We start from the raw sequence: 13,259 nt of genomic DNA, 5'->3' as shown, positions 1-13,259 counted from the left end.
GTGTTTCAACACCCTAGTTGGGGCCATGCTCAAAGGTTTGATGTTTGAAGCAGACTAAGATCAGGGACTGCTTCAGGTAGTTCCAGAAATACAGTGTGGAGAGCACTGGTCTTTTTTAAGGTACATGCTGTGCAGCTGGGGACCAGCAAAGTTGCGATTAGTCGTATGCTTTTCAGAGCTGGCTGTTGTCATCTCTGTAGCTGCTATGCAAAGCAAATACTGGCTTCACCCTTTTACAAGGGGATCATGAGCAAGGGGCCATGAGTGTGTGTGTGTGTGTGTGTGTGTGTGTGTAAATATAGCAGATCTGGAATCTGAATGTTTCTTAGTCTACTTAAATACTGCATGAATTGTCTTCAGTTTCAACAGGGCAAATATACAAAACTTTGATATGACTGTCTCCTTAACATGCTGTGGATTCATACAGCATTGCACTCCATGTAATGAATTTATATCATGAGTGTGAGATGGAGAGTGCTGTCCACTGAAAACAAGCTAACTTTATTCTGTTTCTGACTTTTCAGATGAATGCTGTCAGAACCCTTGGCTTAACAGCCTCTCCTTTTTGTCTTTTCAATGCAGATGCAAGGAAGAGAGAAGCACCTCTTAATGAAGACTAATAACTGTTCCTGAACTCTTTGTGAGGAAATAAGATCCCAAAGATGACTTCCATTTCCAGCGAACAAGGGCAAATTCTTGTTATGCACGAGAACACACTGGTTGTGTCTAGCATGTGCATCTTACACTGATGGTACTTAATGGCAGCCTTCTGTCATGTGTGCATCTGGCAGAAGGAGCACTTGTTTTCTATTTGCCTTTTGCTGGAAAAACTAACCAGGGTTAAAGAGAAAGAAAAAAGGGTATCAATAAGTAGTGGCTCAGCCAACTGGCTTTTGATCACTCTTGTAGCCAAGGTAACAATCTTTGGAACTAGTGATAAAATACTGAGTCTTATTTGCACTTTATGTTGGGGGGGAATCTAGCTCAATGGGAAGGAGCTTTACAAGTTTAAAATCTGTGGCAGACTGCTAATGGGCAAGGAGAGATAGTGGAAATCTGAAATTAAATTGGATCTTTGTAGAGTGTCATCTTATGATCTGTTCCCTGTGGGCCTGTTGATGTACTGCTCATCACTTTGCTGTGCAGAGCATTGGCTCAGCTTTTTGATAGCATGACTTTCCAAACAAATTTTTGTCTGCACAGTCATTGCATTTCCTGGAATTTGTTTGCTTTTCAAGAGTCAAGTTCTAGCTGTGCAGTTGCACTGTCCTTTCTGTCCCAGGATGGAGGGGGACTTAGTTATGCATCTGTCCACAGCTTTGTAAAACCATTTCCTTCCTGTTCTGAGCGGGATGGGTTGTATTTTCATGGTTTGGTAAAGGAGCTGTTTTCTCCCAAGAGTTTGGTGAACTTGGAAGACTGATGGCACACAATGTGTTAGCACTAAAGGCCAATGATAAATAGAGTTAAGTGTTATTTTCATGACTTCTCTATCTACTATGTTTTGTACGACACAGGCATGAATCTGAAAGGAAAAGTATGTCTGGCTGTCTGACAAGTGTATGATAAATAATGGGTAACTTAGACTTTATTTCTGTGCTGCTTATCCTTAGTTAACACACTTGTTTAACTTCGCATGTGTATGTAATTTACATGAAACAGCAATTCTGTTTCAACAGATCTGTTACACCAGATAACTACTTCTGCTGTGCCCAAGCTGTGAGATCAGTTATTCAAATGGCAAAGCACAGGTTCTGTTTTTTTTTGTCTCATTTTTTTTTAACTTACTAGACTCAAAGAGTAACTGGTGAGCTATCTTCAGTCTGCCTAAGCTTCTGTGACCAGCACTTACTATGCAGTTCAGAATAGCTGTTAATGAAGCTGGGAGCTGGCAGTGGATGTATTTATGACTCACATAATTGTTCTCAACCTAATGCACAAGACAAAAATGAATGCGAGTTGAGTGTGTGTCAGACCCTACTAAATGTTCCAGACAGACGCCCTCTTCAGTGCCCTGTGTTGCTGTGCCACCAGCCTGCAGTGGGAAAACTGGTCTGTCTGAACCACCAGCCCCTGCACCACTTCACCACACAAAGCCAGGCTGTTGTGGTAGTGATGGGTCTGCAGGCTAGCTCTGTTGCACTTGAGCTGGGGAATGAAAAGGTAGTGTGCAATGGCAGCTATTAAACATCAATAACAGAAGGGTAATGGCTGCTTAGGATAGAAAAAAGACCCCAAAACTTTCATGACATAACAAATATTAATAGAAATGGAGTTTTTTTTAGCAGTTTTCTCTCTAAAGAGAGAGAGAGGGGAAGAAAAAGAAGAGCTGGGCATCCTTCAGCCTGTCCTTGAATTTTGAATGTAAGTACAGTAGCGCTAAGAAACCCCTCATTCTCTCTGGCTTCTCCCAGAGATCCAGCTATGGTCTTATGGGCTGGACTTACTTCTACCTGACCATTATGCACCTTAAGAGAGCAATATGAGGGAACATGTGACATATATTCTTACAATTCAAGACTAGAAAAAGGTGAATAATCTGATAAATGTCCTTTAACGTTAGGAAAAATATTATTCTACTACAGTTGCTTCTAAATAACACAACATAGACTTGAACAAAACTTGACAATAACTTGAAATTCTCATTCTGCAATATTCATGTGGGAGGAGAAGGAGTTGAGGCTCTTCCCTGAGAGTGAGGTAACCCTCTGAAAGATGGGAGGTGTTGAAATGGGGGGCTCACAGGATTATTATTTAAAAAATGGGGTGCGTGGGGAAAGCTGACCTTTTCTATTGCTATGCAAAGTTGAAAATGGCATGCAAATTTAACTCTTCTACACGATTTTAAAAGGGGCAAAGACAGCTAAACCAGAGCAGAGCAAGGCTTGCTTTGCTGTTAGAAACTGTAACATTAAAAAAATGCACTAGAAAGAGATGCTGGTACACATCTCCCTGGAGCCTAGAACAGCAGAAGAGCAAAGTGGTGGGTTTGAAAGGTTGAAAAAGAAAGGTACTTCAGTTACCATTGGTGCTACCACCTGGCTTCAGCAGTGGTCAGCAGCATGTGTGTGGTGGGTAAAGCATGGAGCAGTATAGATTCATTTATTATAAATAAAGTACACATTTTCATTTATAGCCAATATATGTCTGATCTAGGTAGAGCAGAAAGCAATTATTCTGTGGCAGAGAGCAGCCTTTCTTTATTAACACATATAATTAAGTACAAAAAAGTTGAGGGCACAGGAGTTTGCAAACAGTTCTCAGTTTTCTATTCTAGCCCTTTACCCTGTTTCCAGATCAGTGGGATGATCTCCTTGAAGATGCTGTAGTTTAATGGGGGCGAAGGGGTGTTGGTCATGTAGGAATCCACAAGCTTGATGTTTTCTACACAGATTTCTCTTGTCTGTCTCTGGAATTGTTGCAAGCTGTTCTGCAAGAATGATTTTTTTCTGAAGAACTCTGGGAGAAGCAGGTTGCTGCTGTAGGGAGGGCATTTCAAGGAGACTTTCCCTTCCTTGTGTTTTGTCTTTGTGGCAAACTGTTTGAAACATCTATGGCTAAACAGCGCTTGTCACCAAGTTGTGAAGAAGAGTGGTTTCTCTAAGGCATTTTAGACCTCTGAAAGTTTTGCTGTTTGTTTTTTTTCCCTCAACCTTTAGATAATGTGCCTTCATCATTCATATCTATGAAGATGTTACTTGCCACACGTGTGTGTCATTTAAGATTTTCATGGCTCTATGAGAAATATGGTTGCCTTTCCAAGTGTAATTGCATTGGAAAAATATGCAGAGCCACCAGGCCACAATTTCTTACAGGTGGATTTTGTTGTGCAGGGAATAAAAGGCCAGGAGACAGTGCTGAAAATCTAGAGACTATTTTTATTCTTAAACTTAGAACCACTGGCCTTTTGAGCAAAGTAGCCTCTAATAAATCTTCCTTTCTCTAGATTACTTCTGCTTCTATGAGGAATGGTCTCTGCAAAGTAGTATCTAAAATGACCCACTCTTTTTTTTTCCTTCTCTTTTTAAAAGTTTTAATCCTTTCCTATTTTTTAAAATGTTGGAATGTATTATATATATTTGTTGTTGTTGCAAAATAGCTGGCTCTAACACCACTTGCATATAGAAGAAAATGTATCTATTTGCAGGCAAATAACTAGTTTTACTTTGACTGTGATGTACTTCCAGCAGATATCTGAGAGTGAATTATGACTACATCTTCTCTTGTCAGGTTGTATGCTGGTCAACAATGCTGGCACTTTGCATCAGATCGATATAGAACCCCCTATTAATATTTTACAATGCATCACATTTTGTGTTCCTGTTACTATTAAAGTCAAACACAAAAACAAAACTGTGGCAGCAGTCAATAAACACTGGGTCGTGTTAAATGTCCTGTGCACCTCTATTCAGTCTTTTCTCATTCCGTGGCTAGGGCTGTGGTGGGTGGGAGCAGGACCACACAGTTGGGTGAAGGGTGGTGGCACTGCACAGAGCTGACACTGAAATCTGCTGTTTGGGAGAGTTCTGTTTGCTGCCATCAGCTTGGTACATTTCTTTGGTCATTTCCTGCTATTTTGTAGTTATTTACCTTGCTAGCAATCCTCCTCTTGAAATGCCTATTTGTTTTCACACTCCTGTTGAACCAGATAACATTCTCATGATTCATTTGTTGTCCGATAAGTTTTATTTATAACAACGTTCACATCCTCCCTCTGCTACTTTTCCAGCCTGAATCCCACAGTTTTCTTTTGCAGCTGTGGGGGAGGGTTCTGCCCACTCCTATTAACATTGCAGCTGAATGAAAGCCAGGACATTTTCAGTCGTCTGTTAAAGTGCTGTGGACTTCCTTGATTCTTTTGCAATATTGTGAACAGTGGGAATTCCCCCCCCCCCCCCCCCCCCCCATGTAAAAGATGTTTTCTGTTATGGAGAGCTTGGATATGACTTTTTTGTTAAAGAGGGGAGAGAATTCTGGATTGTTTGCCACTTCTTTAAGCATTTCTTTTCCACTGAGGAGTGCTTAGAGCATGTGGTGAAGACCTAAGTAAAGCAGAAGAGTTTCTCTTCTAAGCAGGCTACTCCTCGAGTAAAGGTTTGTAGGGACAGCTCAAGAAGCAGTTGGCCATTGGCTATCCAGCTGCCAAGAGCTTGTCTTTTCTCTGAACTCTGACTAAACTTTCTCTAAGCAAATATGTTTGCAGTAATTGTTATCTTACAGCTATTTAGGGGTCTCTTTCCTCCCCCACCTACCCAAAGGGATATGGCTAAATATACTTGCCCTGACAATTCCCATGACTTTTGAGAATGCATCTGATATTAGAGGTTGCACTGAAAATTACGAAGTAGCATGACAGTGAAAGAGAAGTTAGTAAAAATTGATTCCCCTTTCCCACATAATTTTGTCTCTATGGAGTACTTCCGACATTTGGTGAAACTCCCATCCTCTTTCACAAAGCATAGATAGAAATGTGTGTTTTTAAATGTGTCTTGTGGAAAGAGAGGATAATTTCATTTGCATGTGTGCTTATTTTAAATAATGCTGGACATGCTAAATAAACTACATTAGCCCAGCCACAGTCAACAGCAGTTCTCATGTGGTGGCAAACCCACTCAGTGTTAAGAGTGGAGGTCTGCTGCTTTGCTGGAGACTCACAGCGGTAAATAGTCCTGCTAGAGGTGAGAGAGGAGGCAGTTTGCAGTCCCTGATTTTAGCCAACACCTTGGAGACTGATTTAGCAGGAGTGGAGTCAGTGTGGCTGCCTAGTCCCAAGGTTTGGGAAAGTTGTTAATCTGGCTGGCTCTTAAAAGTGTTGTATTGGGTGGCTGGTGAGAAACAGGGAAAGAAGGACCTTGTGGTCTAAGCTAATAAGGTCTCTGAAGATCACTTGTGATTACATACAGCTGTTCTTGGTTCCTGTAATTTTGACACTTTCTCAGCTCGTACCTGCTGAGTGTCTTGTGCTTAAATGCCTCGGAGTAGCAAAATCAGAATGGAGGTTTAAGCTACAGCACTTAGGGGGGAAAGAGATCTCTAAACAGTAGGGCCAGCACATTTAAACATGTTTCTGTATCTGAATGTGTCCCTTTTTTCCTCAGCTGTGTCAGTCTGATTATTAAAAAATACTACCTCTCCTTACAAGCCTTGCCTCTCTCATACAGTTATTATTTCAGTGACTTCCAGAACTGTGGACTTAAAGCATTTTCCTCCTCCCTGTTGCCTCATGAGCTATGAAGCATTGTTGCTGCTTGATCTTTCAGACACTATAATGCTGTGTGCAGTACAGAAGATTTCTCAACTGAGAAATTGTCCAGTTTAGCAACGAAGCAATGGGAAGGGATGGCAGTACTCAGAAGAGATCTCCTTTGCCCTGTAGAGCTGGTGCTGTGGTAAGTGTCCTGTTAACAGGACACTTACGACAGCAATAGCTGAGAGCTGACCTGGCTGGCACAAGAGCTGGCCACATGGCAGTGATATGGGCTCCAAAGTGTGGTGGAAGAGTTTGTCCTGCACCCTGGGAACAGCAGCCCAGAACTGGTGCTAAGCTGACCTCTGCCAGTGTGTGCTTTGACCAGGCATGTCACCCTGCAGATGGGAGAAAGACCAGGAACTGGCTGGGGAGTCTGTTGCAGAAAGCTGAGAGTGGGAGCCCGAGCACTTATGCATTTAGGGATTACAACATGAACTCATGACCACGCAGGCCTTGCCTTTACTCCTGGATTGAATTCACACCTCCTGTTGGAGCAGAGGGAGCAGAGCAATCCTCCATCCAAGCTTCTCTTTCCGAGCAGAACATTGCACAGGTAGGTGTGAGAGCTGTGTGACGCAAGAGCCAGCAGCACAGCAGTAAAACCCCTGCCCTGGAAAGTAATAATCTCCGCTTTTAAGAAGCACCTGTCCGAGAACTGTGTATTGAGCTGGAATTGTGTAAAAAGGGGACGTTTTACCCCATATTCAGCATTAGTGGTGGTCCAGCTGAGGTGTTTGCATGCCTAGGCTGCTGGCCAATGTAGCAGTCAGAAGTGCCTGTGTCTCATTTGTGGGTGTTAGGGACAGAGCTTCTCTGGGAACTGGGCTTCCTTTCTGCAGACTGTCCCCTCAGGTCCACTGCCATGGAGGCTTTCATGCTACTTTTTTTTCAGCTACTTTTGAAGTCAAGCCCCAGTTATCCCTAAGGAGAGTTCCCAGAGCCAAGTACACTTGGAAGCCCTTGTAGAGGCTGGCTGTCCCTGCTCTTCAGGCTGGATTGTCCCTTCCCTGGCAGTGGACATCGAACTATTAAAGTTTATGAAAGATAACACATTACTGTTGCCATCTCCTCTCACTCCCTATGATACCAGTCCAAGAAACCAGCTACATCTCTGCAGCGCCATGGCAGAGACTGGGCAGCCGCTGCCTGTAAGAAGATAAAAGCATCTGAGGCTCTGCTGGTCTTGGCAGGCATGTGTGAGTGCATTTGTGTGTGTGTGTATGTCTGTTCCCCAGTGCAGCTAGAGGGAAGCCTAATTTCCCAGGGGAATTGAGAAAACTGTAAGTCGCTCCTCTGCTGCCAACTAATGTTGGTAATATAAACCAGTGCTTTTTCCTAAAATGGCTGCAAAATGAAACCACGCACTGCAGAATAATTTAGACAGCAGTAATTTTACCATCAAGCCTTTGTAAAGACTCAGCTAACCTCCAGGTTCTTTTGCTACTACTGTTACTGGAGAAAAGATATGTTGCATTTTCCAGTGTACAGAAGGGACTTATTCTCTTTGCCAGGATTGACATAAGAAAGGATCTATAGTTAAAATATTTATTCTTTCTGAAAGGTGCATCTTTGAAGTTGTCTTTTTTTTTTTTTAGCTTTGTGCTCCTAAGTAAACTGGAGGAGAGACAATTAGAAAAACATAGAAGTATAGCATCCACTTGTGATATAACTAAAACCTGCTAGCTCTAGTCTCATGACAGAGTAGGCTTAGGCACTGTAGTAAATAAACCACAAACCACAGCAGTCACTAGCTCTCCTGCCTAATCCCCTGCGAGCTGTTTTGCAACATGGCATTGCTCCATGTCAGTCAGCAGAACGGAAAGTGGGAAATAAAACTGGTGCTATGGCATTATTGCTGTCTTTTGATTTGTTTAACTCAGCTGCGTCTTGTCTCTCATCAAATGCATCCGTAGGGTAAAGCTCAGCCCCTGTCTGGAGCACTAGGAGAAGCACAGATCCAATGGCTGAAGTAAATATTGAGAAAATAAAGTTTCTCACAGTGTTAGGCTAGGGGACAATTGGACCGGGTATCCCCTATAGCACCCAGAGGTTGTCTCTGTCAGGGATACAGTGCTGATACAGGCAGGCTAGGCAAGGTGGATGTGCCTGGTAAAGGTCTGGTCAGAACGTAACCTAGGAGTGGCATGCAGCAACAGTGGGTTGTTTTTATTTACTAAATACTGTACTTCATGACATCTCTGACACCTGTCCACCTTTATAGTGGCTCAGTGGATGCCCTGTGCTGATCACTGTGATGCGTGGTAGCACACCACCCCATACTCCAAGCAAGGGAGAAAATGCCTGTTGTTAAGACGTACCCGGGGCTTCTTTCACAACAACATAAAAGAAAGGAAGAAAAAAAATAAAGATGTCTGAACAGACATTTAATAGTTGAAGGAAGAGGCTTAACAGACTTAAGCTCAGCTGTCTTCAGAGAGTTTTCAGAAGCTCATTGCAAACACTTCTGTTTCGAAGCTTATGGTCCTTTATCTGAGAAGCTAAACACTGACTAATTCTTTAATTAGTTCCTAACAAGATGCTTTTCTCTGTAGTCAAGGCTTGCAACAGGGTAATTACGTCTTTAGTTTAAAAAGTGTCAATAGAGAAAGTTGTTTTCATTTCTCTTTTCTCAAATGTTTTATTTTCCCTTCTACTTAACTCCCACTCTGTTGGTCCTCACCTGCAATATCTTTCCTCAGTTTGGGAAAGATTGATTATTTTTAGCTCACTGTGCTGCAAACCCAATGCATGGACATGGCAGGGCTAGAGTCAATCTGGTGCTGTTATCTGCTGTGCAATTGTACTAACGCAGTGCTTGGTGTGTGAATTCCTCCCAGGGCCAGGGGTGTGGAGGACACAGCCACCATCAGTTGAGCAGCTCAGCTTATGAAACTGTAGTAACTACTTGGTGTACACATGGTCTTGGGTGCTGAAGGGCTACACTGCATGCCAGACATTTGGAACTTCCCAACCTCCTCCCTGTCACCACAGTCATGTACATTTATTTTAGCAAAGTTCTTAGAGCACCAGCAGATCTCCTCGTTGGTCTAGAGCTGCCTCAGTCTTAACAGTGCCGAGCAGACATGAATCTTTGGGGTCTGGGTTCCATGTGGACCATAGCAGAAGGGAGAAGAGCTACTCCTTTGCCCTTGTCTCATACCCAGCTGACCAGAGTAGATGACATGTCTGGTGTCAGGGTAATGTAATTGTGATTTTGAAGCTAAAGTTATTGAGGTACGCAATGGAAAGAAAGAGATTTAGGGGTGTCCTATTCCAGTGAATAGTTGTGGGGACCACTAACCCTTACTGATGCAGGACTAGCCCAGGGCTGCCCTTACCAAGGAGTGAAATTCAGCCTGACACTGCTGTGAACAATTGTTCTCCCTTGCCCTCTTCTCTCTGGCCTGATGCACTTGTACGTTCCCGTGGTGTATGTACAGCAGGTCAGGCATGGTGAGTAGGAAGCTCAGGAGGACCCTGCAGCCTGGCACTGCTCTGTGCTGAGCATCATCTCTTATCTTTCTGCACAGCAAAGAGCTGAACCCAGGTTTTCCACAGCTGTGAAGTGTTGGTAGCAACTTGTGTACTGTTCCATATCAGTTCATGCTGGTTACACTTACCCTACCATTTAATGCTCAAACCTTTTGATCTAGTGCATAAGGCTGTGGATTCTCATCCTCTTTTTCCTGTCTCAAGTTCAGGAATCTAATTTCTAAGCCTGATGCCCCTTTGGATCTAGCCTTAAGGTACAGCAGAGAACTGATTAAGAGCAGGGAGCACATCCTGCTCTACCTCTCATCCAGAGCAGCTGTGCAGCTGGTTGGGCTCTCTGTTTTCTAGGAAATGTTGAGTTATAGGTCATCTTCAATCATTTATTAAAAATGGAAATAACTTAGAAGGTGAGCAAATGATGAAGAAATACACAGTGAGGTATCAGAAGTTAGCATTTGGGAGCATATAGGGTTTTGAAGTCAGGAACCTCTGCACCCTCCCCAGTTCATGTCCTGATTAAAGAGAATGTGTGTATGTCCATCCAAAAGTCAGCATTTGCTACCTCTGTTGAACAGTTTCCCCCCTTTACAAAGATGTGTTGATTTCCAAGTATATTGTAAGTAAATTCTCAGTTGAGTCATTAATTCTTTCAACACATCTGAAAGAACTTGACTAATGTGATCATAAATTCAAACACTTGGAATATAAGTTCTTGAGCCTAGATGAATTTAATATTAATATTAAATACCTTTGGTAATAATTTTAAACTTTTCTTTCACTTTTAAAACTGGCATTCCATCAAAATTTTATATAAGGTTGAGACCTATAGTATTCTTGTTGCTATAAATATGTTAATATCAGAAGCCAAACATTTTCCCCTTATTGTTAGTGTATTTCCTTTGCTTAGTCTCTGTGTATGTGCCCAGGAGCAGATGAAAATTGTTGCAAGTCTCAGCTTCCTTTCATTCCCCTTGTCAGCAAATCATGGTCAGATGTAGATGAGGCCATTTTGGAGGAGGTGGGGGTTTCCTCAGCCCATGCAGATGGCATGTCCTCTCCAAGATGGCTCAACACTTTGGAGGGGATAGACCCCACTGCCACCTCCTCTGGAGAGAGCACCTGTGACAGCATCCTGGCCAGCATCACCCCATTCAGCAGTCATAAAGGGCATGGGAATGTCTAGAAGACTTCTTCCTTGTGGCCTTAAGACTCAAAAAATGTCTCCATTTGCTGTGTCAGCTGCTGCTCTTAAGGACTTTGTGTTATTATGTTTATGCTCTGTCTCCTGAGAGGTGAGGAATAGGTAAATGCCTTTGCATTGTCCCTTTTGCATTGTTCTGCCTAAAGCTACAGTGGTCAGGGCTATATAGCACTCCTGAAGGCTACTGCAGCACACGAACCTCATCTGGTTGTCTGTGGACAGTTTTGCTACCCAGAATTTGCCCATGCCAGTGAACAGAGATGCAGGAGTATCCCCACTGTCAGTATCACCCCTGGGCTGCTGTGAGACTTTGGGCTGTTTTTCCTAGAGGTAGCCCCTTGATAGCTTTGGAGTGACATATGCCAAAGACAGGACATCACAAACTGCAGGTATGGGCCCAATGCCAGTGAGTTTGCGCATCCTGCAATTCGGAAAATTGTTGACATTAATGACATTATTTGTCAGGTTTAGCAGGGGGCCCAGGCTGAGCAAGTGAAAACATTGAGTGATCTTTACTTGAAGAATGAGTCTTGCAGCTCAAACTCAAACTGCAAGAAAGAGCCATGGCATGGCTGTTGTTTGGGCACTATGCAAGACTACAGCTTGAATGGTTTTCGGATGTGTACCTGCAGTCTTAAAACACTTGAAATGGAGAACCTTGCACAGTCATAGCCATCTACACTGTCTTTCCAGAGCACCTGGTGCTCTGCAGGCAGCTAGTCAATGCTTTCTTTTGTGGTTCTGGTTGGCCATTGGAAGAAATTGTTTTCTGACAGTATTTAAGATGAGATTGCTGTACAGGGCTGCTCAGTGATGTCTGTGGCATGTGAGTTTCCTGTTAGAAATGTCTCAGCACTTGAAGCAACATGTTCTTGTAAGCTATTTAGTTGGTTCCTGGACAGAAAGCAGCAGTAAAGCCATTCAGAACTTCAGTTTTTATTCTCTGCAGTAATTAATTGCACGTATCAGGGCCTACACTTGTCCTTTCAAGCATCAGAAGAAAGATTACAAGAAAGGTTCAATAAATCAAACATGGAAGTGTTGCCACCAAGTGGTACAAACTGTGTTAGGCAATGGCTCATAATTTATAGATCTCTTATGTATCTGAGGTGCCCTAATGTATTTATAAGAGGATTCTTTTCTGCTTTGTTTACCTATCTTTTTCTTTTTGTGATACATTTTACTTCCCATGGTGTTAAACGATCATACTAGCACCCATCTCCATGCAGCCACGGTGTGTATTCCGCACCCCTTTCATCTTCTTATGGAGCCTCAGGCAAGTGGACAGGCAAATATGAAGAGTCTTTTAGGTGTATGGGATTGTTCAGCCTGTCTTCAACTCAGTCTTCTGTCTTGTTGGGATGTGGCATATCCCTCCCTTGTAACCTCACATGTGAGCAGAGAGAGTGGCCCTGTAAGGGAACGTGCCCCCCAGGCCCCGACGACTGGCTGATGAATGTCCCAGCACACCTATGTCATTTCCAGCACAAGCCCTCCTGAGTGACTTGGAATCATCTGCAAATTTATAAGTTTTTTGATGGCACTTATGTGTGTGCTAAGTAAGGTGTTCTGTTTTTCAGCCAAAATGCTAAGTATGCTCCACTTTAGCCACAAGTTTTTCTTTAATGTGAAGGAGCTGAATAATGCCCTTTGCTTCCCTGTAGTTTAGAAAGCCTAGGTTAAACAAAACTAAACAAAAGGAGGACTTTTGTGTAGAGAAGACTGAGGAGCTTCTTTATTATTTATATTGTGAGGCACACAATATCACTCTTGAGAGATGCCTCTCACATGGGGACTGGGCCAGAGCAGCTTGGGGTATGAGGCAGCAGCAGGCAAAGTGAGTGATATAGAGACCTGTGCACATGGAATTATAGAATCACAGAATGCCAGGTTGGAAGGGACCTCAAGGATCATCTGGTCCAACCTTTCTCGGCAAAGCATGACCTGGACTAGATGTCCCAGTGCCCCAGCCAGCTGAATCTTAGAAATGTCCACCACTGGGGAGTCCACCACTTCCTTGCGGAGATTGTTCCAATGCACATGTGTGCACAAACACACACACAGATGCTACCTCTGATCATGCACGTTTGAATCCCATCACATGCTGGAGATGCAGAGGGTCTGCAGGTCTTGTATCCCTGTGTCTCCCATGTTGTGTGGCCACGGCACTGTGAAACCCACCAGCTGAAGGGTCTTGTTCCTGTGGTGGGTGGGAAGGTGTAGATGGTGCAGTGGCCTAGAGAACTGAAAGTTACTGTGGGCCCTCACATAGCAGTGGCAATGCAGTGCTGCGCTGGCCGCATGGGTGAGTTGAAC

General features: G+C 43.3%; 1 protein-coding gene across 1 annotated transcript in view; it reads left to right on the top strand.

Moving 5' to 3' along the window:
• EGLN3 (egl-9 family hypoxia inducible factor 3) overlaps positions 1–4,390 on the top strand; it is a 30,769-nt gene extending 26,379 nt beyond the window's left edge. Inside the window, exon 5 of the mRNA XM_062623090.1 lies at positions 583–4,390. Within this exon, the coding sequence (XP_062479074.1) occupies positions 583–620 (38 nt within the window). The 3' untranslated portion in view covers positions 621–4,390. The remainder of the gene's footprint in view (positions 1–582) is intronic.
• Positions 4,391–13,259: the final 8,869 nt, after the last annotated feature.

Source organism: Pezoporus occidentalis, unplaced genomic scaffold (assembly GCF_034315485.1).
Source record: "Pezoporus occidentalis ecotype Australia unplaced genomic scaffold, CSIRO_AGI_Poc_V1 ctg108, whole genome shotgun sequence".
Classification (NCBI taxonomy): Eukaryota; Metazoa; Chordata; class Aves; order Psittaciformes; family Psittacidae; genus Pezoporus; species Pezoporus occidentalis.
The sequence above is the reverse complement of the archived record's forward strand: the minus strand, read 5'-3'. Positions and strand labels throughout refer to the sequence as shown.